The sequence below is a fragment of the Engystomops pustulosus genome, chromosome 1 (genome assembly GCF_040894005.1).
Source record: "Engystomops pustulosus chromosome 1, aEngPut4.maternal, whole genome shotgun sequence".
Taxonomy (NCBI): domain Eukaryota; kingdom Metazoa; phylum Chordata; class Amphibia; order Anura; family Leptodactylidae; genus Engystomops; species Engystomops pustulosus.
The window spans coordinates 184448235-184475652 of record NC_092411.1 but is presented as its reverse complement, the minus strand read 5'-3'; the positions used below and the strand labels follow the sequence as shown (position 1 = coordinate 184475652).

Sequence of the window (27418 nt, the reverse complement as noted above, 5' to 3'; positions counted from 1 at the left end):
AAAAAACCCCCCCTCCCTGATCTTTTTGGGGTATATCCTCTTCCCCTTTGTCCCCCCCTGTTTGGGATATAGTCGGGGTTCCCTCTAGCCTGATGATAATACTGTCTGTTGGGGGGCACTGTGTTCTTTCTCTGAGAATCACTATCTGAATTTTTTGCATGCCCCGGTAGGCGCGGCTTTGTCTGACCCGACAACTTCCAGTCACCGACTACAGCATTGAATATAATGCAATCCAGAGTCCAGAGCTGCAGCGCCAGGGCCGGATTGTCCAGCATCGGTAAACAAACAGTGGCACAGCACTGATGAGAGACAGCGTATCACAAAGAGAGCACCGGATAAGGTAAGTAGAAGCTGTTTTTTTTTTCTTATACCACACTGTTTTTCGATAAACACGGAGAACCCCTTTAACCACAATCCATCAGGGAACACTTCTGTGTATGTGGAGGTTCTCAGGAGAAGAAATGCAAAGCAAAGTAGAAAACATTTTCACAAGCGACAGAAAATTTCAAGTATTTCCCATCATGCCGAAAGGGCTGCTCCTCTTCATGTCTACTTTACAGTCAAGCTTCTGAAATCAAGCCACATTTTTCAGTCAAGGTTTCCCACCCTTCTATTTCTCTGCACTATACTGCCACTTCTCTTCACATTTCTCCCCGGCCCGCCCTGCGTTTGGCTCTCATTGACCACTAGATATGAGCGCTCGCTAAAGTAAACAACAGCTCGTATTCTAACGTAATCCCGCCGTGCACAGCGCGCACGCGCGGCTTCCTATCGTGTCGCTTTGCAATTACTGATGACGCGATGTCGTCAGACGCATGCGCAGAGCTGGTTGCTGAGTCTCCGAGAGGTGTCGTTGGGCACCGGCAGGAAAAGAGCGCCTTTTACGATCTAGCGCCCAGCTACCAAGGCGGCGGCTATGTCAGTGTCACCATAACAGTCCCGGCTGATGCTACAGGCAGGTCACAGGGTAAGATGCAGATGCAGTGTCCCATTAATGGGTCGCAGCCGCTTGCAGACAACTTGCTCACTTCCTGGAGGTAATGCAGACAGGGAGCTGGAAGCGCACAGTTTCAAATCTGGTGGCTCTTGTAGTCACACAACGTCACCCTATGCACTTTCCCCATCATCCTGCAATCTATGCAGTTTTGATATGTGCTAATCCACAGATGGCAGATTGTTTATGTCTTAGATTGTGTTGCAGGCCATATGATCAGTGATGTGTAGGTGACACTGTTCTGTATATCACACACTATATAAGGGACTTGTGCTTGTCTTTTCAGAATTATTGGAAGTCTCAACGAATCTCAAGAATGAGTGTAGTATCGGCAGAGGTGAACAGTGCGCTACCGGATGAGATCATGGAAACTGGCATGTCCATAGCGGATGAAGACAGCATTGAAGCCATTACCATCTCTTCTCCCATGGCGGAAGAGGTACCCATGGAAACTGAACTGGAAGAGATTGTGGAAGTAAGCAGCAGTGGTGAATGCGTTACTACATCTCTGGTAAAGGAGGCCTTTACAGCACCAAGCAACCATGGTGGTCACCTGGCAGCTGTAGTAAGTGTCGCTTCAAATACAAGTCCTGCACCTTCAGCTACAGCCATGAAAACTGTCTTGCAAAGTGGCATCCACAAGTTGGGCGCACCGCTGTCTGGACAGGTGATTCTTAATAAGACGTCTGAGCTTGCGACCAGCAATCGCATGATAAAACAAGAGAAGGTGTACGTGACAACTCTTGGGAAAGGAAGCAATCCAATAGTCTTTATTCCCCAGAATGCAATGTCCAGCACTCAAAAAGCGACACAAGTCCAACATGTAGATTCAAAAGGGACACCCCAGCAGATCAAACTAGTTACCATAGGAGGTCAAAGTGGTGTATCTTCATTGACATCTGCTCAACTGATTAATACCGCTGCAAAGTCTTCCCTTCATGGCCAGCAAATACAGAATGTACAGGTAAGCTACAAGCAGAATATCTTCTTCATCATAACATTCTTGCAAATCCAGTTTTACATCCTTTCAGTTACATACAGTGGGGGTCATCTATTGTGAATTGTTTGAAGTTTTTGTCAGTTTTCTGACCCACGCACAACTTTCTCTAAAAGTGGGTGTGATGAGGATAAAGGTGAGCAGGACCCGCTGAATATACTATAGTCTCCTCTGAAATCTTCGCCAAATCTGACCTGACCTGAATAAGAATTACTTTATTTAAGCGACCAACGTGTAATTAGGTAAATACAGGCATCATGTACAGGTTACTTACAAGATAGGTTCTTAAGTTGAATTTGTATGCTAGTCAGAACTGTATACTTTATCATTGTAACCCCAGCCGAATCTTTTTTGGTCTCTGACAGTCGGATTTTAAAAATGTTGTATTCTCATAAGAACCAAAATTAACAATAAAGCTTCATTGCACACACCTTTCATAACTGGTTACAGCTGTTTATTGTAGCCCAAGGCTAAAGTACAGTAAATTAACAACATCTAGGGGTCGTCTGTAAGTCGGATATTCTTAAGTAGGAGACCTCCTATATGGCTTCCCAAAGCAAAAACCACTTGTGACAACCAGATGATCGCTGGTGTGGCTTTGAGAATATTAAATATAAGAATTACAACTGGGTGCTGTTCTTTCTGTTATTTGCCCATAATAGGGGGGGGGGGAGAATCCTTCTTGACTATAAATATGGCAGCCTTTATAAATTTGTGTATCTAGTCCCAGCTAAATAATCTTTTTCCATAACACAAGGTTTTTTTGCTTTAAAAAATGTGTATGGCCTCCAAAACATTTTCTGTCAGCGAATGGCGTAGTCTTTCTGCTCTTGAAGTAAAAAATTTGTAAAAACCATAATCCAGTCTTCCTTCCCGGCATTAGAAAAGTCTTGTGTTCATTAACCGGTTCACGACCGCCCGGCGAGAATATGGGTCCCGGTACATGGAGAGGGTTCACGGGCTGAGCCCTCTGCGTAGTCGGTAAGTCTTTGCCGCATCTTGCTGAGGAACGGCGATCCGTTGCCATTACAGCCTTGGGTCTTCCCGGGGCTATCTCGTTTTCACCCTTTAATTACAATGTGCTATCAGCACCTTGTAATGAATGAGGAGGAAAAGCCCCATATACTGCTATACTGTAGTATGGCAGTATATGATATGATCATACAGACAACCTAGGGTTAAAGTACCTTGGGAGTCTGAAAAATAGAAAAATAAAAAAAGGTAAAAAAAAATTATAAAAAACCCTAAAAATTCTAATCACCCCCCCCCCCTTTCCCTAGAATTGATATAAACAGTAAAATCATAAACACATTAGGTATTGACGTGTCCGAAAATGCCCGATCTTGTAAAATATAATAACGGTTTTTCACTGGATTTAACCCCATAACCGAAAATAGCACCCAAAGTCAAAAATGGCACTTTTTTGCCATTTAAAAAAAGAAATCTATAAAAAGTGATCAAAAGGTCATACAGTCCTAAAAATGATATACCGTAATTGAAAACGTCATCAAAAGTCGCAAAAAATTACGCCATTCACAGCTCCGCTCAACGAAGTATAAAAAAGTTATTAGCGCCAGAAGATGGCAAAATCAAAAATAAAAATTTTGTACAGGAGGTTTGAATTTTTGTAAATGTATGAAACGTTATAAAACCTATCCAAATATAGTATTCCCGTAATTGTATTGACCCAAAGAATAAATTAGACATGTCATTTGGGGCGCACAGTGAAAGCCGTAAAATCTAAGCCCACAAGAAAACGGTGCAAATGCGGTTTTTCACTATTTTCACTGCATTTGGATTTTTTTCCCGCTTCCCAGTAAATGGCATGGAATATTCGATACCATCACTATGAAGTGAATTTTTTTTACCCAAAAAACAAGCCTTCACACAGCTCTTTACGTGGAAAAATAAAGTTATAGATTTTTGAAGGTGGGGAGTGAAAAACGGAAATGAAACAACAGGAAAGGGCCTGGTCCTTAACCGGTTAATGTATTTGTACAGTGAAATTATATGACCATATGTCATAATTTCCAAACTGAATATCCCCAATTTGCTAATGTTATGTTAATAACATACGTGTAACCTGTTTAACACCTTGAAGACACGGCCTGTTTGGGCTATCAGGACAAAGCATTTTTCTCATTTATTCAACTTTTTTATTTTTCATCTGACATGGGCATATGAGGGTTTATCTTTGTGGTGAGAATTTTGTTTCATTTGTAATGTAAAATTGTCACAATAATTTAGATGTGCCCACCTTTTCTTAAAGATGGGTAGGTAAAATAAATATTTCACTTCCTTTTTTTTTTTTTTTTTATTAAATTGTTTGCGTCTCCATTTTCTATAGAGCTATAACTTTATAAATCAAGACTATTTTTAGGGATTGTTTTATGCAGGATAAGAAAACGTTTTAATTACCGTATATAATGGTGTATAAGCCGAGATTTTCAGCACAAAAAATGTGCTGAAAAACCTCACCTCGGCTTATACACGAGTCAACTAAGAAAAAAAAAAATAATACTCACCCTCCGGTGTCCGGATCCTCGGCGGCAGCTCCCGATTCTTGGCAGCGGCTCCGCTCCCCTCTTCTTTCTTCACTGGCGGCTCCCGGTCTCTTTTCTTTCTTCACTAGCGGCAGTCGCGTCCATGCGATCTGCCGGCGGGCGCACACTATGATGCGGCGCTGTCGCCGCTGATGACGTCATCGGCGGCGACACTACCGCATCATAGTGTGCGCCCGCCGGCAAGTCGCATGGACGCGACTGCCGTCTAGTGAAGAAAGAAAAGAGACCGGGAGCCGCCAGTGAAGAAAGAATAGAGGAGCTGTCACCGAGGTTCGGAAGCCACCGCCAGGACCGGGAGCCACCGCCAGGACCGGGAGCCACCGCCAGGACCGGGAGCCACCGCCAGGACCGGGAGCCACCGCCAGGACCGGGAGCCACCGCCGAGGACCGGGAGCCACCGCCGAGCATCAAAGGTGAGTATCGTCGGAGGGTGAGTATTAAGTTTGGTTTTTTTATTCACTTGGCATACTGGGGGCAGGCTGTATGCTACTATTGGGCCAGGCTGTATGCTACTATTGGGCCAGGCTGTATGCTACTATTGGGCCAGGCTGTATGCTACTATTGGGCCAGGCTGTATGCTACTATTGGGCCAGGCTGTATGCTACTATTGGGCCAGGCTGTATGCTACTATTGGGCCAGGCTGTATGCTACTATTGGGCCAGGCTGTATGCTACTATTGGGCCAGGCTGTATGCTACTATTGGGCCAGGCTGTATGCTACTATTGGGCCAGGCTGGCTGTATACTACACCCTCGGCTTATACTCGAGTCAATGGGTTTTTCCAGTTTTTGGTGGTAAAATTAGTAGTCTCGGCTTATACTCGGGTCGGCTTATACTCGAGTATATACGGGTAGTACAATTTTAGAGGTACATTTCACTTTTTCCAAATGTGGAAAAAAAAAAAAACGCAAGTGCGTCACGTTCTTGTGGGCTCAGTTTTTTCGACTTTCACTCTGCGCTCCAAATAACACCTCTACTTTATTCTTTGGTTCGGTACGATCGCAGGTTTTATTGCGTTTTAATACATTTTCCAAAATTAAATTAATGCGTACGAAAAAGGAAAAAAAAAATTTGCCATTTTCTGATGCTAATAACTTTTTCATACTTTGGTATACAGAGCTGTGTGAGGTGTAATTTTTCGGGAACCATTGCTACCATTTTGAGGACTGTGCGACATTTTGATCACTTTTCATTACATTTTTTATGTCATGTAAAAAGGTGTAAAAGTCACATTTTGGACATTTGGGCGCCATTTCCCATCTTGGAGGTCACCGCCATCAATAACTCGTGAGCCCTCTTCATGCACCCTTCATATCTCTGTGGCGGATATATCCATCACAGAGCGTGAAGGGGTTAAAGCAAACGGAAACCACAAAAATGGCAGCTGTGGCATTGTTTATTTTTTATGCCCTTCATAGTACAGGTATAATAAAATATTATCTTCTTAGCCAAGATTGTGATCTTTGAGATGATACCCATTTTTTTTTTTAATATATATCTTAGAGATGATCTGTATAATATATATTTTTTAACATATTACTCTTCCACTGTAGCTAAGGTGCCTTGTATTTTTATAAAGATTTTGTTTTTCTTGTTTTAAATGTGTTTGGGGATTTTTTTATTTTTTGTTTAGATTGCAAAGAAAGTTCCTTTATCAACATCATCTGGTGCCGTTATCACTAAACTCATTATTGCAAAACCATCCAACAGCAAAGCCATTGGTTCGGGACAGAATACTCAGCCAACTTCAGTATTTACTGGTAAGATTACAATTATTTTTCTTGTGTACAATGAAACTAGTAGATTAAGGAGTTTGCTACTTTCTTGTAAATGACATTCTAGAGAGTTGTCTCTGTGTTGCATCTCACACCTGGCATCAATAAATCTTTCTACCCCATATCCATGCTGCAGGACCTCCATGTACGATCAGAAGAAGGGGCTTGGTCATCCAGCCGTGGCTGCATGATCCTGCAGAGCAGTTAAATCTCTCTCCTCCTTCCCTCTCTACGCAGCCTGTGCAGGGGAGGTTTTTACTTAGTCTTCAGTCACCTAGGCAGCTTCTTATTACACTTATAATGTCATGCCTGTTCCAATATATTCTTTGATGAGGTCCAACAGCAGAAATACAACACATCAGATATTTGCTACAATCCTTCACCCATAGAATGTTCCTTCCCCTACAGATATCTATTTTTCACAAGTATCTGGTCTAGGAATTATCAGACTAGAATGATATAGTTCTAGCAGTGTTAGGGAAGAAATGATAGTACATAGAAAATAAAAATGGGGAGATGGCAGGTTACATTGTGTAGGATTTGTGGATTTTTCAGGTAAGGCTTTGTAATACATTTCAGAGCTGTACTGCTTACCTGCAGCACCGATTATGGATGATGATTGGTGAAATCATCCATTTACTGTGAAATCTCCACTTGCTAAATAGCTGGCAGAGAAGTGTGTGGAATTATAACAGGAATAGTCTGTGGGCTCTGGGGACCGAAAGAGGTCAGGTTTGCATATGATCACATTCTGGGGAGACATTGAGGGATTCAGTTGAAGGAAAGAACAAAATAATTCAGTACAACGATTGGTTGTAATTATGTGCCATGTTGATGCAAATATTTAGTTTTTTTCTGATTTGTTAAATTTGGCTTTTTTTTTTTTTTTTAAATATATATTTTCTTTTTATAGGCAGGTTACTTTCTCATGGTAACTCAGGAGGGGCAACCAAAGCCATCACCATCACTGAAAGCGGAGGACTTGTTGGTACTGCTATGGACACCTCTGCTCAAACATCCAATAAAATTGCAATATCTCCTTTGAAATCTCCTCCTGCAAAGGTAATGTCCAAACTCAAAAAATTATTGGGTATTCATAAACATTAAATGGAGCAGCAGGATAAATACTTCACAGTTCACAAGTTCTCACTGACTAATGGAGTCCCAGCAATTAGACTCCTACCAATCAGTTTGTTGTCCCCTGTGAATATAAATGGATAATAGAGATTGGGACAACCCCTTTTAAAGCGTTCAGCTCTCTAGCCCTTTTTAGGCTAGAAGTAGCCAAAACAGTCTGTACAGACATACATTCATTCATTGGCTCATATGCATGGATACCATTAACATTGTACACTGAAGAGACATTTGTTTATTACATTACATTATATTCCTATCATAGTATAGTAGAATTAAGTGACATAACAGCAGAACAAATTGGTATGCTTGCTTTATTTAACAATGATATTTGTGTTTAGTCTTTACTTTCTGTATATGAACAAATTATTGAAACGAAAAACTGCAGCATTGTGATCTCTATATAATTTGTTCCTTTCACTTCACAGAGAAGCAATCTTTTTTTTTTTTCCTTTTAGGTAACAGTGGTGTCTGTCGGCTCACAACCTGCTAATTCTCCTCAAAAAACAGTTGGGGTTCCTATAAGTGTAGCTCTTGGCCAGCAGCTTTTGAGTGTGCAGTCATCAAGCTCCTCTTCTCCTGTCAAAGCAGTCACTAATAGCACAACTGCTCAGGTAACACTTTGATCTTCCATCTACTGATCAACTGAGGCCGGAGAGACCTGAGGAGTAATTGCAGCAGGTTGCCTTCTTTATACTTCCGAACATGTTAGGGAAATTCACATCTTAGTTGGTACACCTTTTTCTTGTTTCTATGCTGCACGCCACACCTTTGCACAGTGATTTTCGTCCCTTTCAAAAAAAATACCCATGCCTTTGGTGTACCAATAGGATAATTGGCATATATTTACAAATTGTAAAACCACATCACTGGAATGATATGTCAGAGTAGCTTATAAAGTGGCACGTTGTGTTTACTTGTTGGGAATGGGTATAATGCCTTTAAGCTATCCATTGTTATTAGGTATCCCTTTTTTTGACTGCTATGAGTTTCAACATACAGATCTGTGCCGTCATTAGGGAGGAAATAAAATAGGTTGATAACTAACGATTGAGGGGACCAAGGACCGAAAAGTAGAGGACATATTCATCAATAGATCTGTCCAGTACAGTTAATTTAATACCAAACTTACATAGGCGGGCATGTATCTTTATTTTGGCTTGTTTCTTATTTTTTAGCAAATGTATTCTTTGCAGCTTTATGGGAGTATTTGAGCTATTTTTTTATTTTTTGCACCTAGCCCTGGGTGTCAAGAAGATTTTCTTTTATTTGCATAGTCGGTGCAATCTTTGTTCATGAAGCCTGCATTAGTGGCAAAAAAAGTCCTGTTTTCATTTAGCTATCTATCCAAAAAATATCAGAGTATAATAATCCTTTTTTTTTCCCCAGAATGTAAAACCAACAGTTCAAACTATAGCAGTCAGCGGTGTCAACACCCCTCAGTTTAAAACCATTATACCACTTGCAGCTGCCCCTAATGTGCAGCAAATTCAAGTCCCTGGAAGCAAGTTTCATTATGTACGGCTAGTGACAGCTTCTACTGCAAACAGTTCCACAGCTTCCACTCAGAACCCCAGCACCAGTACACAGCCTCTCCAGCAGGGTATGTTTTCGCTTACCTGGTTTCTCTTGATATTGATGTGATATCCTATATGTTGGATCAAAATTGGGAAACAGACTTCAATTTCAAATTGCATCTAAAATGCTAATTGGTGCCAAATCTATAATACATTTTAGCTCCTACTGTTGATATTCATTTGTGTCTGCAATGAAAACATAGGGGGAGATTTAGCATTAGACAGGATTTTGCGCAGATGTCTATGTGTTAGACTGGCAGGTTTCCAACAGTCGGATTTATAGTTCGGTGTATGTACAGTGTTACATGCCTTCTGATGTGTGCATTCTATGCGAATAGACTCCACCAGTCGCACGCATGTTTAATATCTGCTCAATGTCTTTTTGCGATGTTTTTGCACAGGAAATTCTCAGATACCTCAAACATAAAATTGAGCAAAATCTTTAAAATTGTGCAAGTTTGTGATAAATCTCCGTCCCCTGTAGTAGCAATGGACCCACATACACCACCTCCTATGTGGTGTAGTTTTGCGATTAAATTTGCATTCTTTTGAAAGTTCTCAGTTGATAAATGTGGTGTTGCACGGTAATCCTCTGTGTGTATTTTTTCCGCCATTGCGTGACTTAGACGATGTTTGCGCTAAAATTTGAGACAATTATACGCCAAGAAGCTACATAGGACTAAAGATAAATCTCCCCCATAATTTATGTTGTGTCTTTGGTTTTGTTCCATCTTAGCTAAACCAATGGTGGTGAATGCAACTCCTGTTCGAATGTCTGTCCCTATTGTTCCAGCACAAGCTGTAAAACAAGTAAGTTCTATTGTTTTCAATTTTGTGATAGATTTAATTGGGCTATAAACATTCTGCTTTAAGTGACCTGATAACAGCTAGTAAATCCATGTTTCAGAAAAGATAATAAAATTAAATCTAAAATCTTTGCTTGTGGGCATCAAGACTGCCCTTTCATTTTTAACTCCAAGTGTTCATAATGCTGTAGCATCAAAAAATATACAAAGGGACAACAACTTTTAGGGCTGAAGATATTATAAAGCCGTCTTTTTCATAAGCCACGGTTTTTATTTATTTTTTTATATTATATTTCTGTGTTATGAATTTATTTTCACATTCTTAGGTTGCACCGAAACCAATAAATGCTCCTATTGTAACTACAAGCCAACCCCAGCAGAGACTTCTTATGCCTGCCACTCCACTTGCACAGATTCAGCCCAACCTCACAAATCTTCCTGTCCTGACACCTGCCCCGGGTACAGGAAACATGGGTTATGCCGTCCTGCCTGCTCAGTATGTGACCCAGGTTAGTAACCAATTGACCGTAAACAATTATATTATAAATGTACTTATTGTATAGATATACTTTGCTTCAGCGTATTTCTTTTATATACAGGATGGTGTCCATGGCTGTGTTATATCTGCTATTACACTTTTAGATTACACCCAGTTCCCCCAACTTTGGCAGAACCAGCATTGCTGATGTGGAGTGTAGATATTAAAAATTCAACTGAATGTGCTCTGCACACATTGCATATTGCATGCAGTTGTGCTGCGTTTAGTTTGTTGTGGACAATTTGCAGTGTAATCCAGTAGAATTACAGTGAATGTCATTAGGAAAAAAGTAATGTAGGAAATGGATTTTATTTTTTGCACTGAACTTGTATGAAGCAAAAAATAAATTCATTACCAAGTCAATTTTCAGATGCTTTGCAAGTCTTTGTGTGTTGTTTTATGTTGGGAGTCTATGGGCTTGAGAAAATCTGCAAGCAAACTTTATTTTGAAGGAAATTTGGTGCAGATTTTTCATGATGACAGATGGAAAAGAGAGGTACAAAAACGTACGTGAATCTGCATATAAAATGTGAAAAATGTGTGTAATTGATGCAGGTTTACATACAGATTTTCGACTTCTATTAGTGTTAAAACTTTACTAGGCTTTTGTTGGCTGTATTCAATTGTGTTAAAACAATGTAAACATTACATTTACATTGTGTTTATGTAGCGCTCAATAAGTAAGTGTTCCTGGTTTATCATGGTGGATTTCCCTTTAAAGGGGTTATGCCACGAAACTATTTACTACAAAAAGCTGTCAAAGAGGTTAAAATATTTCAAAAATCTATTTGTAATGGTTACCTGGAAGTAAAAGTACCTTTCTATTTGTTATTATGATGCTTTTCAGCCTCTATTCTGCTCCACACAGAAGCAGATGTGGGAGGGGCCTAGCAATCAGCCTTCAGAGTCTCCTTCCACCTGCTGTGCTCAAATAGTCCCTGCATTTACTGATCCCCAGCACAGCAGGAATCTGCTATTGTGTTGTGTGTCACCTACCAAAGCCCTGACACTGCTTCCTCTCCTTTTATTCGTTGTCAATATATACTTGGATAAGAAAATACATGACAAATTAGGGGGCATTCCGGTGCTCAGTCTGACCGTGGCCCAGATTTAACATGCAAAGTCCAATAGAAATGGTCACACGCCCCATGTTAAAAGTGCAAAAAAAGTTGGTGCACTCTGTCGGGGCAGTGCAGGGGGCACCAGATTCATGAAGAAGGTGCGCCAAAAATCCTGAATCTGGCGGCCCCTGCACACTACACAGGTCACTGCACATAGTACACACTGCACTGTTTTTAGTAAATGTGCCTCTATGTATTCTCACAGCATCATGGTCGGTCAGGCTGACATGCGTGGCGGAAGTCTAGGTGGGTGCAGGGGAGGCAAACCTGACGCGTATCGTCACTCCAAAGTGCCTTCGAAGTGAGGATACGCATGGAGTTTGCCGTCCCTGCATTTTTCTAGACCTCCAACATATTTACACTTTACTGTCCGCCTGACCGACCATGATGCTGTGAGAATTCATTGTTTTGCTCTACTTGTACGCATTGATTGTACAAAATTAGGTGCAATAACATGGACCTTTTTATTTGTTTTTATGTCTTTTACTAATAAACTTTTGTATTTTTGTATGTTACTTTGGGGCCGTTAAAGGGAACCTACCACCACAAATCTACCTATAAAGGTAGATTGGGTGGTAGGTGGATCAATGGGACGTGAGGATAGCCCTTTTAAGGGCCAATCCTCACGTCCCCACACTTTTTTGATAACTTTTATTACACATATATTCAAATTTACTTATGCGGCTACTGGGGCGTGGAGTAGCCGCATCTGAGCTTACACGAGGCGGCTACTCCACGCCCCGGTAGCCTCTTATCCCCTCCTACTCGCCCATCTTCGGCGCGCAGCTCCGCGTAGCTGCGCGCCCTCGTCCGGCGATCCTGCCGTCTGCACATGCGCAAAAGAGCAGGCCCGCGCCTGTTTCGGAGCAGTGACCGCGCAGGCGCGAGCCTGCTCTTCTGCGCATGTGCATGTGCATTTTGTAAGGAATTGCAACTAATTCACTAGATAGATAGATGGGTGGATGGATAGACATGAGATAGATGACAGGTGATAGATAGATAGATAAATAGATGACAGGTGATAGATGGATAAATAGATGACATGTGATGAATAGATTGATAAATAGATGACAGGTGATGGATAGATAGAAGATATATATGAGAGATAGATAGATAGATAGGAGATAGATAAATATGAGATAGATAGATGACAGGTGATAGATACATAGATAGATAGATGACAGGTAATAGGACTTGGATAGATAAATAGGTGACAGCTTCTCACATGTTACTGATCTTTAGCTACTTCCCTGCTAGTCAGGGACAGGGGCCCCTTTGCAGGAGAGCAGGGTAGCATGGAGGGACAGTGCATGGTGGAGAGTACAGGAGGAGGACTACAGGACAGCAGTGTAACATGGAGGGACAGTGCATGGTGGAGAGTACAGAGGAGGACTGCATCAGGAGAGGTCAGAGCTCAGCCTGTTACTTGTGTTATCTCTGCAGCCTCCTGTGTGACCTGACTAATGGTGGAGGGAGGAGAGGGCTGCTACATTACTATATTCCATGTTAGGGGAGGACTCCTCTGTGCAGCAGATAGTCATGTCTGGCTGCAGTTACCTTGTATCTGCTGCTGGAAGCAACTGTGGAGCTGGTAAGCAGTGGCCATCACAGCACAATCTCTGCCCCTCCTCCTCTCTCACTTCTTATTGGCTGCAGTGTGTCAGCTGATCTCTCAGTGTGGAGAGGAGCTGTGAGCCCATGGAGTGATCTGTAGTGCAGAGCAGCTGCTGACTCTGACTTGTGCACAGACTCGGCCAGATCAGCTGTAACACAGGACGGGAAAAAGCTACCAGTAGGAGGCGCCAGCAACCAGAACAAAAGGAGTTATCTCAGTAAGGCTGCAGATTTTGTAATAAGTGTAAATGGTGAAAGTACTTTTCACAATGCATTGGACCCAATTACAGCCATTTGCTATGGTGACACAACCCCTTTAAGTCTCTGACCTGGATAATCCCCTTTTATAAATATAACATATTTGCCTTCCTTTGTACCAAAATTATTGCCCAAATCTGGTAGCCTTTAGTAATCATGGCTAGTGTTTAAAAAAGCGTAAAGACTGACAAGGCAACAACACTTATTAGGGGATATGTTTTATGATAAATTTTGGTACATTTGTAGTCATTTGTACTTACATACTTGCATATTTAGTATTTACCTGCAAGCACCATATAATAATTGACCTCCTTATTTGTAATAATAAAAACCTAATACCAAGTTTGCCTAGTCCTCAGTATATTGATTTGCTACTGTCCGGGTACCTGGTCAGTTTTTATTTTACAGTTGTTATTGGCGACATCTTGATTAGCAGCCATATATTAGCTCACGCTTATTTAGCTGGAAATGAAGTCAGGGCCTTTTGGTAGATCTGGAACACCAGGAAAGGGGGGGGGCAGCTTTTAAGACTGGTGTGTAAAAGGGTGTCAGCCCTAATAAATTTTCCCCACTTTGTGAAAGCAGCCACAGTCATATCTTAAAGTCAATACCTCAAGTTGTTACCCATGAATTGTGAAACATTTTTTGCTCATTTTGATGAATAAATTTAATTGATGTCAATAATAATTTTTTTTATAAATATTATCCTTTTTTTTATTATATCTCCTGCAGTTGCAGCAGTCATCTTATGTATCTATAGCAAGTAATGCCGGAATATCTGGAACTCAGAGTTCACAGAATCAGCCAAGGGTACCGCTTAACGGGTGAGTAGAACCTCTTTAACTACTTAAAGGGGTTGGCCACTAATAAGAAACTTTAACAGGTAAAGGGTATTGTAGTTTCTCTGATGCCTGCAGGAGACGCAAATCACAGGATTAGCCAGGACTCGTGACTTGTTTTGATGGCCTGCTGGCTTCCAGCGGAAGAAGGTGGGGCGTTTAGTTTAGTCTAAGCACACCCCCTCCATGAACACATCTTCCTTGTCAGTGGTTGAATGGGCATACCAAGCACATCCCCTTACCTCTCCAACCACTGTAATTGGAGTTGTTACCAAGGCGAGGGCATGCATACAGTAATGACTTCAGCCCCCTCCCCCCCTTCATCCGCTGGAAGCCAGCAGGATACGGGATATCACATAAAGATGTGTTGAACAGCTGAGCACCTGCTCTAACAGCTTACAGATTGCAGGAAAATCTGATCTGGGGGATGTAACCCTTTAGATCCTATATTTAATGCAGACCGCTGCATTTCAATGCTTTCTGAGGAAGGGAGCTTCCTCCTTTCCATGCCAACTAAAGGCCTTGCAATGGCCTCTGAGTATACCATGTCAGCAAATAAGGGGTTTTAAAGTCTGCCTATCAGTTTATAGTATACTACAATATAGAAGTATTGACATACATTGCAAGTGAAAATTCTATAAGTCCAATAATGAACAAATTAATCTATTACAATGTGACTAAAATAATAATTTTAATCTAAAAAAGCAAAGCACCTCCCAAAAAGCTATATAAGCTTTATCAAAAAGTAGCAGAAAGTGGAACCAATAGAATCACCTTATTTTGCAAAAGAAGCCCTTTTAATATTACTGGTCTTGGAAGGGGACAACATAGAACATGGTTTTCCTTGCTTTAGGAATGCAACAAGTAGTTTTGTCACTAATGGGTGAAGAGCTTGACTGGGATTTCGCTAGTTGGGATAGTTCCTATTACACGGGCTGAGCCCTCTCCATACATGGTGGGTGTATGGAGAGCCAACACCCACTGGTAACGCCCGTGGTGGTCGGTGCTGGTACCAATCACGGGTGTTAACCATTTAAAGCAAAGCGGGCAGATGCATTTAAATCCTGCCGACTTCAAATCGTAGCATTGAAAACGTCATCAAAAGTCGCAAAAAATTACATCACACACAGCTCCGAAGTATGAAAGTCATAAGCACCAGAAGATGGCAAAATGAAGATTTTTAATTTTTTTTATACAGGTGGCTTTCATGTATGAAAACATTATAAAACCAAATATAAATGTAGTATCCTCATGTTTGCCCGATCCAAAGAATGAAGTAGATAAGTCATTTGGGGTGCACAATGAAATCCATTAAAAATCCAGGTTCACAAGAATACACAAACACCTTTTTTTTACCATTTTCACAGCATTTGGAATTTTTTTTCCCGCTTCCCAGTACACGACATGTAATATTACATGTCGTCAATATGAAGTGCAATTTGTTGTGCAGAAAACAAAGGGTTAACTAAACATTGTGGGTATAGGTTAGTATAGTTTTTTTATGGGAACTTGTTATTAGGCTTATTAGTGAATCTGGTGACAGGTTCCTTTTAAGCAGAAAACCAAAAAATCTACAGCAACAGGGATAAATAGATTTATTTGTCCAATTATTGCTACTCACAGTTGGGAGAACCCCAACAAACCAAAATTATCCCTTATAAACCTCCATATGAGAGCACACATATAAACTTCAATACAGAGTCCTGAATAAATCTAATGTTTATTATCAAAATAATCTTTCAGTTCATCACAAGAATACATCTGGTTAAATAAAAACCATCAAAAGAGACATCTAAAAACATGTAAGAAGAAAACGGACAGTGTGGATATAACTAGGAAAACAATTTGTAGTTCAAATAGGAACTGGTTTTCTCCTTAAAGTGCTTAGCTGTAAAATCAGATATCAATAGGGTAAAGCATATCACTATTGTACAAAAATAAATACCATATCACGGTCATATATCTAAAATCCGACCAATCAAGCAACTTGTAAAACTAGCAAGTACCCACCAGACGCCATGTTCACCAACCAGTTCACACTGTCCCTGTTTATGATTTTTACTGTTTATTTATATCAGATCTATATCAGCTTTGCCGAGGATGATCAGCCGGGTAGACTTGACAGCTATGGAGAGGGCTCAGCCCGTGACCCCTCTCCATGCACCAGACGTGTGACGTATTATTACGTCACATGTCAGGAAGGGTTAATACTTGTGCTCTGCGATTGTGTTGAGTATCAGTTTTTCCATCATTTTACTATGGTTTTTAAAATTAACGCAATGCATTTTTTTCTGTATCGTTGTAGAATAATGCCTTCTGAAGCCACAAGTCGCCCAAGAAAGCCATGCAACTGCACAAAGTCCCTATGCTTGAAACTGTAAGTTCATGGATTTGTCATTGACAATAACGTTTTTACTACATGACAATTTCACAAGATTTGCATTTACTATGTAGAATGGATCATTCTGACAGTATGCAGATGCAGACTACATCCTTGGCTAAAAGCAGTAAATGGGAGTCTTGTACCCCAATTTATAAACTGCATAAAAATATTTGTGTAGAACATAAAGCTTCAGGTTTTATTTATGCCGATAAGCATAGACAAGTTCAGAAATGGGAATCTTTAGATCAGCAAGTACAACCGACATCAGAATTTCATCTTTATTTTTTTGTTTATGTTTATAAAGTCATGGAGAGACTGCCTTATTAACTTTTGTCATTTCAGATATTGTGACTGTTTTGCCAATGGGGAATTTTGCAACAACTGCAATTGTACAAACTGTTACAACAACCTCGAACATGAAAATGAACGTCAAAAAGCTATTAAGGTTAGAAATGTGCTTTGTTCCCGGCATAATTTTTCTTTCAGGAAAGTAATTTGAGACACACTATAGGTCTCTATTGGTAATTTTTTTCCTCTGGTATTCTTATGTGATTCCTTTTTTCTTTGCGGTTTTGGCTTCCAGGCTTGTTTAGACAGAAATCCAGAAGCTTTTAAACCAAAAATTGGAAAAGGAAAGGAAGGGGAATCTGACAGACGGCACAGTAAAGGCTGCAATTGCAAACGCTCTGGATGCTTGAAGAACTATTGTGAATGCTACGAGGTAATGTTAATTTATGAACTTGTTTACCTCTTATGTGAGTTACAGATCCTATTGTTTTCTGCATATTACAATTACTCCATGTATGTATCTGATCACATGAAATCAAAGCATGCCTCCATGGGGGGGAGGGAGTAGAAGTCCATGATTTCATGTGATCAGATACATACATGGGATAGAATTTGAAAATGTTCGTGGGTAAATGACCTTGTATGACATCACCCTGGTCACATGAAATGAAGTACTAAATGGTAAGTTCTAATGTGGAGGAACTGCTAGATTCGAGCAGGGCACTTCCCCTCCATCTCCTGCTAGATCTGGCTGTATGCCAGGTAAGATAACATAGTTTCATTTTCTAGGGGTGTGAGCAAAACAATATGTAGCTAAAAAAAGGGTTGCATTTCGTTAAATAGGGTTCTATGGGAAACTCTCTAGATGTAAAAAATGTGGTAACAGCTTTCCTTTTAGGCTACATTCACACTGCTGTGTGGGGGACGTATATACGGCCGATATACGGCTCCCATAGACGGCAATGGGCACACGGTGCCCAACGGGTGCGGCACAGTACCGCTCCGTACCCCGTAAAAAGATGGGACAATTCTGCGCTGTGTATTCATACGGAGAGGGGCGAGGGTGAGAGGCGCTCTCACCCTCCTCCTCTCCCCGGAACTGCTGTGTGCCTGCTGTGCTACGGTATGGCGGGCAACGAGCAGTGTGAATGTAGCCTAACACTGCCTTACAAGGACATGTCTCATACATCCTCACAGGGTGACGCCTGTATAGCTAAGGATGTTCGAGATACATCCTCTCTCCAGAGAGGTTATAACTTTGGATCTGTGGACCTACAATCTTGCGTCTTTTTATCCTCTAAAAGAGGAGAATTTCCTCTTTCGTATGTTTCTAGGTGTCAGGGAACCAAAGCTGTTTATGTTTAAAGTCAGAATTTCAAGTGCCATTTTTATTTCTATATAAAATCACTCACAGTGGCACTTTAACATTTAATATCTCTGGTTCCCTGGCACCTAGAAACACAAAGTCAGATTCATGTGAAAGATGAGACACTGATCCAAATTTATAGCCCTCAGAAATGTTCTCCTCCAGCTTCTTAGCCGACAGGTTGCAGGGTGAATTTGGAGGAAGGTGCACAGAGGAGCTGTTCAAATCCCACATAAGTAAATATTGACTTTTTATGTTGCTAAATTTTGATAAAGCAAATCGTCAACTAATGTTAACCCTCTCCTACCCAGAACAATTTGAGAGCACACTTGCCCTCTGTCATATATTTAGCATATCTTATTCATCACCTAATGTGGCTACCTATTAACACTGTGACTTCCATTATTTACACTTATGTTTTAGCGTTCTTGCTCAAATTCTTATCAACTACGGATGGTTCCGTTATTGTGCGGCTGATACAATGGTACTCAATCAATATGAATGCCACAGTTTTAGTTCCTTTTTCAATTTGAAAAAAAAAAAAATCTTAAGCAACCTTATTATTTTACACTCCTATAACTCTGTTTACACTTCTCTATCTGTATTCTCCATCTGAGCAACTGCATGACCCGCTATTGCTCTTTTCTTGAAGGTTTGTCTACTTTTGTTGCTATCGCATCTATCCACCAGGTATCAGAAATAGCTCCTGAGTTATGCTAGTCCTCCTTGCTTGAAACTACCTTTCCGTTTTATCCTTTCTCCCAGAGATGGTGTCCACCTTCTACATCAATAAGGACCATTTCCATTTTTGCACAATTCCATCTAGATGTGGATTTGATATCTTACAGTTCTAATGCTGGGGTATCCCTTCTCTAGGTGATAGTCCCCTTCATGTGGGCGGTCAGGCATGAGTCTCAGGCCTGCAAAATTGGCACCTGCATTTCAGTACGCACGTTCACCAGGTTCAATCAGTTGCATATCGTAGCTTCTGCCATTCTGGGTCTGTAAGATGCTGTGTGCTTTGTGGGTTGCAGAGCAGTTTTCTTTTTCTCACCCTTGGGGACTGCTATTCTTCGGCAATTATTATGTTGCTGCAATGTTGTTTGTGCTCTGTGCAGAATACCAGACTTGGCTTAAACATTTTTATACACTTAGTACATTGTGATAATATGGACTACACGTATCTATTCCAACATAGTTGTACAATGAGTGTTTCTTCAATTTATGCAATATTTCCCAACAGGCTAAAATTATGTGCTCGTCAATATGCAAGTGCATAGGCTGCAAAAATTTTGAGGAGAGTCCAGAACGCAAGACTCTGATGCACCTCGCTGATGCTGCAGAAGTAAGAGTTCAACAGCAAACTGCAGCCAAGACAAAATTGTCTTCTCAGATTTCTGACTTGCTCACAAGACCAGCACCATCACATACAAGCGGAGGAGGAAAGTGAGTGCCTTTGTCTCCATACTAATTCATGCTGTAAATCTCTTAGAGCTTATTCAGAAATGTGTTTTTGCTTCTGTTTGAACAATACGCATACATCGCAGACTGGGATAAAATTTTCCCATATACTAGACAGATGCTACGCTGTCTTGTTTCGCACCATCTATTACAATGCGCAATCTGCACATTGTAATAGATGATGTGAAAATCCTTATATACTGCCATCCTTTGGTAAGGCAGCACATGGTAGAATCATAAAAATTACCCCACACACAGCTCCATAGACTGAAGTATGAAAGAGTTATTAGCGCCAGAACATGGCAAAGTGCTAAAAAAAAATTTTGGTGCAGGTGGTTTTAATTTTTGTAAATGTATGAAAACATTATGAAACTTATATAGATGTGGTACATGACTGTACCGACCCATAGAATAAAGTATACATGTCATTTGAGGAGCACAGTGAGAGCTGTAAAATCCCTGACTGTACCGACCCATAGAATAAAAGTAGACATGTCATTTGAGGAGCACAGTGAGAGCTGTAAAATCCCTGACTGTACCGACCCATAGAATAAAGTATACATGTCATTTGAGGAGCACAGTGAGAGCTGTAAAATCCAAGCCCAGAGGAAAACAGAGCAAATGCATTTTTTTTTCTCCAATTTCACTACATTTGGAATTTTTTCCATGCTTCCCAGTACACAGCATGGACTATGAAATACAATCACAGTGAAGTGAAATTTGTTACACAAAAAACAAGCCCTCATTCAGTTCCTTACATGGGAAAATAAAAAAGTTATGGATTTTTTTTAAGGTGGGGAGTGAAATTGCAAAATGAAATGAAAATGCAAAAAACTAATTCAGCATGAAATTCAGTAGTTAGTAGTTTTTGTTTTATTTTTCAACAATAAATGTGAATCTTTGCTCATGGAAAATAAGACATCCCCTGAAAAAAAAGACCTGGTGCTCTTTTAAGAGAAAAGAATAATTGAATACGCGGTCTTATTTTCCGGGAAACCGGGTATATGTTGCCAGCCATTTTAAATTGTATTCTTACAAAGACCCTTGATTTTATCAATTTAAGGCTACCATTCACGTTTGTCACTAAAGAAGTTGCTGAGGCCACATGCGCATGTCTTCTGGCTCAGGCTGAAGAAGGAGAAAAACTCTCAAAGTCCAAAGCCGTGACAGAGCGGATGATCCTAGAGGAGTTTGGTCGTTGCTTAATGAGGGTAATTAACTCTGCAGGAAAAGCAAAGAGTGACCCTTGTCCTATGAGCTGTTGAACACAAGACTTATAGACTGGCACAAGCTCCCAGTGTGGCTATGAAAAGGAGAGAAAGCTTTTCCAGGATTCTGTGGGAATCGCTGTCACAAAATACTAAAGCTTCTGCCCTCAACCACAGCTAACCTAGATTTCCGAGGTCTAGGCTTTGTACATAGCAACAAAAAATAGATTTTATGAGAAACAATGCTTTTAACTCTTACAGTTGACGTGGTCCTTTCTTAAACCCTGTATAGATGACGATGCCCAACTGGAGAATTCAGAATTGTTCTTGTTTTACTTGTCATGTTTTCCTTTACATTATCAAGTATTTTAATGCTCGTTTTCAATCACTGTTTATTCTGTACTCGGCACAAATTAATTATTTTTTTCAATCGGAAATTTTAAGTTCACATTACTGTGTGGATTGCTGTGCTCCTGTAAGTGCTTCTACAACGTGTTCATATTCATTTAGTTTAAAGTTACAATGGAATGAGTGGAAAGATGAAAATGAAGTTGGAACAGGTTTCCATGTTTTTCCATGCTGTCATTTCTACAGCGGAAGCACAAAGATGATGTGTTGTATGCAGTATGTTACTGTGGAGTGGGAATATGGAAGAACATGTGGATGACTTTTCCCGGTCGGTTTCTTTTCCAGAAGGCTGTGCTAATATGGAAACTGCTATGGTTTTGGGGATTATATAAAGTAAATTATCTTCTGATGAAATGCGGGTTAGAAAGCTTTCAAATCTGAGGTCAGTTCTAAAATTTTATAGGATAATGGTGTTAACATGCTCAGTAGCAAACAAAATATTTTACAGTAATATTTTCTAGCGTAAATATGAACTAATTTTAGGTTACCTTATCTATTTTTTGATAAAAACAAAGTTTATATTAGACATTACCCACAAGGTGGTTCTCTATAGCATGTTGTCGTAGAAGGGTTCACTTAGAAGAAGGAGACTAAATGTTTTATAACTTCAACACTTGTGTAAATGGGAATGCATGTATACTGGCAGATTATGTGAGCATATATTTTTGTATATCTGTTTGTGGTGTGATAAAGATCTAAAATCCTTGGCAGCAGCTGCCTTTTAACCACCTAGGAACTGCATGAATAAGAATAAATGTAAATTATGGTTATAGAGTGTTGTAGACAGATATGTATATCATGTGTCATAAAAGTTATTGGTCTAGCAAGATAAAGATTGGATGGAATAATCCCTGATTAACCATACTGAAAGATGGTCAACCACAGCCCCCTATTCTGTGGCTGTAGCCTAACTACAGTTCGATGCACCCCCCTTCACAGATCATCATGTTATGTCTATTTACAGGTGATAATATTTAACAGGAACCTTCCACCAGCAATCCCCCCACCCCTCCCCAAACGACACACATTACTTTTTAGATGTCTTTAAACGTGTTTCACTGATTGCCCTGTCCATGGGATTGGAGCCTCCGTTCTTAAAAAAAAAAGTTTTCTTGATGCTCCCTGCTACTAGAGATCCAGCCATGGAGGCAGGGGAGCTCCAGCTTACAGTCAAGCTACCCCACCTCCTAACTGAGGGTGGCACTGCTAACCCAGCCCCTTCCCCTTAATGAATGAGGATGTTGAGAGAGAGAGACACCTCTGTGTGACACTGAAGAGCTGACTTGGCACAGATACATCGTCAACCGTTCACATCCAGTGTCTCTCTCTCTCTGGGTCCTCATTTCTGAGGCTGTGGGGTGAGCAGTGTCAACCTCAGTCAGGAGGCCGGGAAAGCTTGACTGTATGCTGGAGTTCCCCACCCCCAGAACTGGATTGTTGGTAACAGAGTGCATCAATAAAAGTCTGTTTTTACAACAATGGTGTCTTTAGTCCCATGCATAGAGGCATCTAAAAAGTGTGTGGTACTGTGTTTCTTACGATCCGTTCTCTGTTAATCTGGGGTCAACCTCTGTAAGAGAATATTTACAAATGGTAAATCTGTTGTAAACTTTTTGGGGATTTTTGGCTCATCTAATCAGTTGCTGTAGATTTTGTGTGTGTACTTCTGCTTCCAGAAATTGACCTATCGAAAATTTCACAGTGTGTGAATCTATAAGCATGGCTTCTGAATAGTGAACATAGCAGTAGTGTATGTTGGAACCTATTGGTAAACGCTCCAGTATCCTCGTAACAGCTAGACGCGTATGATCATGTTACCATGTCTTCATATTGTTCTAACTCCTTAGAAGTTGAGGTACACTATTCTATCTCTTGTACTGTATGTATGATATGATGAGCACTTAAATCACTCACACATAGTATAGACGCTTTACCCCTCAACCTTGATACCTGCATTTTGCTTCTGTGTTCATATTCCTGACCCACCATCCTGGTAAACTAAAGGGAAATTTACAATGTTAGATCTTTCATTTCTCCCATCTTCTTGTGTGATAACTTTCTGTGGCTGTTGAAAATGTAAAAATGTAAATTAGTGTGTAGACTTCCGTATGGATTTTGCATTGTGTTTGTGTTTTGTAGAACCACAATTCTTAGTATTGTACATAATCTGTGCTTAACCTCTGCACCTTTTGTGATATGTATTTATATCTTGTGCAAAAATGTGAATTTTAATGTAGATTATGTATACTGACCTTTTTGCTTGTGTAATTAAGGTGTAACTAATGCTTTTACTAGTTTAAGTATCTTTCTTTAGTTTTTTTTTCCATTGACTCTTAACTCATTTTTTTTAGAGTGTAACAAAGCCCAAACATTTAAGTGCATGCATCATCTCGGCTGAAAATGATAAAACCTTAAAATCACAGAAATGTTTTAATTGGCAGGTATTGATGAGTGCCAGGGTCATGAACCATTTTAATGTACTGATTTGACAGTAAAGGGGTTTTCCAGGATAAACACTTTTTACCTATTAAAAAGAAGAAAAAATTAGCATTCCTTTATATTTTCTTCAGTCCCACTCCTGCGGTCCAGTTCGGTGCCTCTGAACACTTCAAATCTTTATTGGCACAACCACTACAGACTAATACAGTCTTAAGCCACACACCACTTGGCTATGGTGATAATATGCATTCAATAATAGGCAGTTAAGTATTGTTTCATTCCCTCTTTTCATAGCAAAAATGTTTATTCCTAGAAATCCCTTTTAACCTACCTGCTTCCTTAGGCCACAAACATCAGAGCCATGGTACAATGCATACGGTAGAAAAGACTGCCCAAACTGCAAAGTCAGGCAGGGATAGGACCTGCTCTGGTTTTTACAGCTTACATACAAGGCCTTGGAAACCACAGCTGTCTGTATAAGCACAGAGATTAATTTATCTAAGTGCTGTCCATTGAATTAACAGCATAGCACAAGACAGAGTAGTACATGAAGCCTTAGGAGAATTCCAACCCCACCCATGCTCTCAAATCATAAAGACCAGTCAGAATATGTGACAAACATCAGATTATAAAGGGGCAACCAATTAACTAAACAATTATGACTGGTATTACACACAGCATTTTACTTCTAAGGGGGGCATTGTTTTAGCATGTTGTATTTTTGTGTGAATCTTTTTTTTTTATTTGAGGGGGGGGGGCACTGCATATAGGTGTTATAGTTTTTAGTAAAATATACTACATACAGAGCATTTGTTAAAATGCGATTTTAATAACACAGCTCTAGGCAAGGCATTTTCTGCATTTCTTTGAAGGACCTGAAAGAATGCATGTCACAGAGACCCCGAAATAGCTTAATAGAACAAAACACTAACAGAACTTAAATCTCCCCCATATTTCTAAGTTTTCCTATTTTATCATACATATGATAGTAGCCATGCTCTTCCGTGACCCTCCTGATACGGCAAGAGGCTTGGGCGTAGTTTTGCATAAAATTTTGTCCGCTGCTTTTGACCCCTCTACGCCCACATGGCGAAGCGTTATAGTCACTGTTTTAAATGGCAAATTCTTGCCCTGCACACGTGAAGCAATGCTAAATCTCCCCCATGAATTTACCTCTGAAATTTTGCAAAGCCTAATTGAGCCTTTTCAAAACCACAGTCCTCAAAGTATTTGTGCATTTTACTGAAAAATTTTGCAAACTTTTGAACATAATAAAGGGGCACTTAGATCCAGGGCTGTGGTAATTTTATAGCCCCCCAGGCTTATTAGCATACTTTTTAGAAGTTGTTTATAGAAGGGAGGAGGCCATAGATAACACATATAAACAGATTACCACAGTCAATCTATGAGTAAGTGTCCCTTGTTTATCATGATGGATTTTGATGTGTGCACGTAAACCTGAGATAAAAATTTATCAAAAAGACCAATAAAGACCGATTATTTTATTTATTCAAAAAAAAATTAATTTTTTATACCAGTTGCAATCACTTCTCTGCTGATGGGAAGTTGTTCTTAATTTCTTAAGGGATGTATGCCCTGAATCAGTGCCTGGGACTCCAATATATGCTGGTTAGGAGTTTGTGTAGATTGGAGTTATTATTTTAAGCCGAACAGTTGAGCCTTGGGAAGCCACTGTTCAACAGTTGGTCTTTTAAGCCACAACTATTTTAAAACTCGCAAAACATGCCCTGCGCCTGAACTTGTGACTTATCACAGTACGGTATATGCCGATTGTACCAATAACCGATGAGAATCATGTACTCTTGGAATAATTTTAATACCCTAGTTACATCTATGGCTAACCAAAACCCTACAGCTTGATGCAGTCGTCTTCTATGTTTGATCCTTTTTAATCCTGTTACATAAAAATGCTGCCTAAATTGTATGCAATTCTTATTTCAGCTTCAAAGATTTGAAAAGTTTTGTTTTTATTTTAAAGTTCTGTGTACAACTGAAAGTAGAACAGACATATTTACTAGAACTATTCAAAGATACTTTCTATATTGTATAAAGCTAAATAAATCACAGAAAATAAACATTTATACTATTCTATAATTATGTGTTGTTTCTAAGATTACTGCATACTGAACATACTTACATACCCGGCCTTCTAGAATTCTATCTTTTCTATCCCCCCCAAGCCTACAAACGTTACCTTCTTCTGTAATATGTACGGCCCCATGGTGGTGTTTTTAGCATATTTCTAGGTTGCAGTGTGAATGAAAAATCATCTTTTATGTCCGGTAACCTCTGCCCACTCCATGCATCTGGTGTCTTAGCCCTGCCTTCTAAGGCTACCTGGAGATCTCACATAACTCCTAGCATGTCCTGCAATAAGGAACATGTGCAGTGCACCTATGAAGCCGTCTCAGTACGTGCAATGCCTGAGACACCAGATGCATGGCATTGACAGAGAAAGCAGAAAGGCGGGTTACCTGACATAAGACCATCTTTCATTCATGCTGCAACCTAGAAATATGCTAAAATCACCTCTGGGGGCTGTACATATTACAGAAGAAGGTAATGTTATGGGTTAGTGTGGTGTACAGCTTAAAATTCACATGAAAATGAGCAGAGAAGATTTATGTTTAGCCTGTGATCAGTCACTTCTAGATTCCTCCGATAGACGCTTCTTTACCTGTTTCTATAGTATCTGGAACCATGCTTTAAGAATCCAATATTTCAGATTGCATCATCAATCACTGTCACTCTGTGAGCTAAAGAACTCAAGATACAGGTAGTAAAAGGCATACTGTAAATACTTGAATATAAGCATAGTTTTTCAATACAAAAAAATGTGATACAAACCCCAAACTCAGCTTGCATTAGAGTAAAATCAAAACAGTACTCGCCTTTCCTACGCCCCCGCAGCTGTGCACACACTATGATGTCAGCTGCTGCACAGGGAGAAACAAGAGGACCTGGTGGGGGGGAGGGGGAGTATTGAGTTTACTTTTGGGGTTTTCCCAGTTTTGGGGGGTAAAATTGGGTACCTTGGCTTATAGTTTAGTATATACGGTAGCTAGAAACATGGGCTGCAGAGACGGGTCGTTTCTGCTCTTTGCTTTCAACTGTCTGTAGCAGTCCTAATTTTGGGGGGTAGGAGTTCTCCTTATGGAGAGATTGACAATTAACGTCAATGCCTCATTTTGCTACCTTGAAAGGCAGCCCCCTTGACACCACGTATGACCTACAAGAAGTCTAAAAACATGATGTGCGATTAAGCCAAATCAGTATATCTTTTCCAGTATATTATAAAACATTATTCACAGCAAACATAGCATCCGACTAGGCATAGTGTGAACACAGGACCTGTATAACTTTTGTGGATTTCACCATTAGACCTCTGATTTTATCTCCATGCACCAAGGGAGCCAACTACTAAAGAGGTGAGCTGGATTCATTTTTTTTTTCTTTTTTAATCAGCACCACAATTTGCATTGTTTGTACAAAGGATAGTAGACAAACTTTTGACTCCTCCAGCTTCATGTTCATTGATGGGGGGGGGGGTGGATGTTGGGGTAGAGGAAGCACGCATCGAGACTAAACTACTGCATGTGCCGCCTCCCCAAACTCCCCACAAATGCCA

General features: G+C 40.2%; 1 protein-coding gene across 2 annotated transcripts; it reads left to right on the top strand.

Annotated features, from left to right (window-relative positions):
- Nucleotides 1-799: 799 nt before the first annotated feature.
- LIN54 (lin-54 DREAM MuvB core complex component) lies at nt 800-21182 on the top strand. Of its 2 annotated transcripts, XM_072114740.1 has the most exons (14): nt 800-967; nt 1281-1958; nt 6188-6314; nt 7243-7391; nt 7922-8077; nt 8853-9066; nt 9777-9850; nt 10173-10355; nt 14110-14201; nt 16522-16593; nt 16942-17044; nt 17183-17320; nt 19497-19699; nt 20778-21182. In XM_072114740.1, the coding sequence occupies exons 1-14, from the start codon at nt 947-949 to the stop codon at nt 20977-20979; spliced, it is 2412 nt and encodes an 803-aa protein (XP_071970841.1). In that variant the 5' UTR covers nt 800-946; the 3' UTR covers nt 20980-21182. The 2 variants fall into 2 exon arrangements, with proteins under 2 accessions (XP_071970841.1, XP_071970844.1); XM_072114743.1 differs by lacking the exon at nt 7922-8077.
- The last annotated feature ends 6236 nt before the right edge of the window (nt 21183-27418 follow it).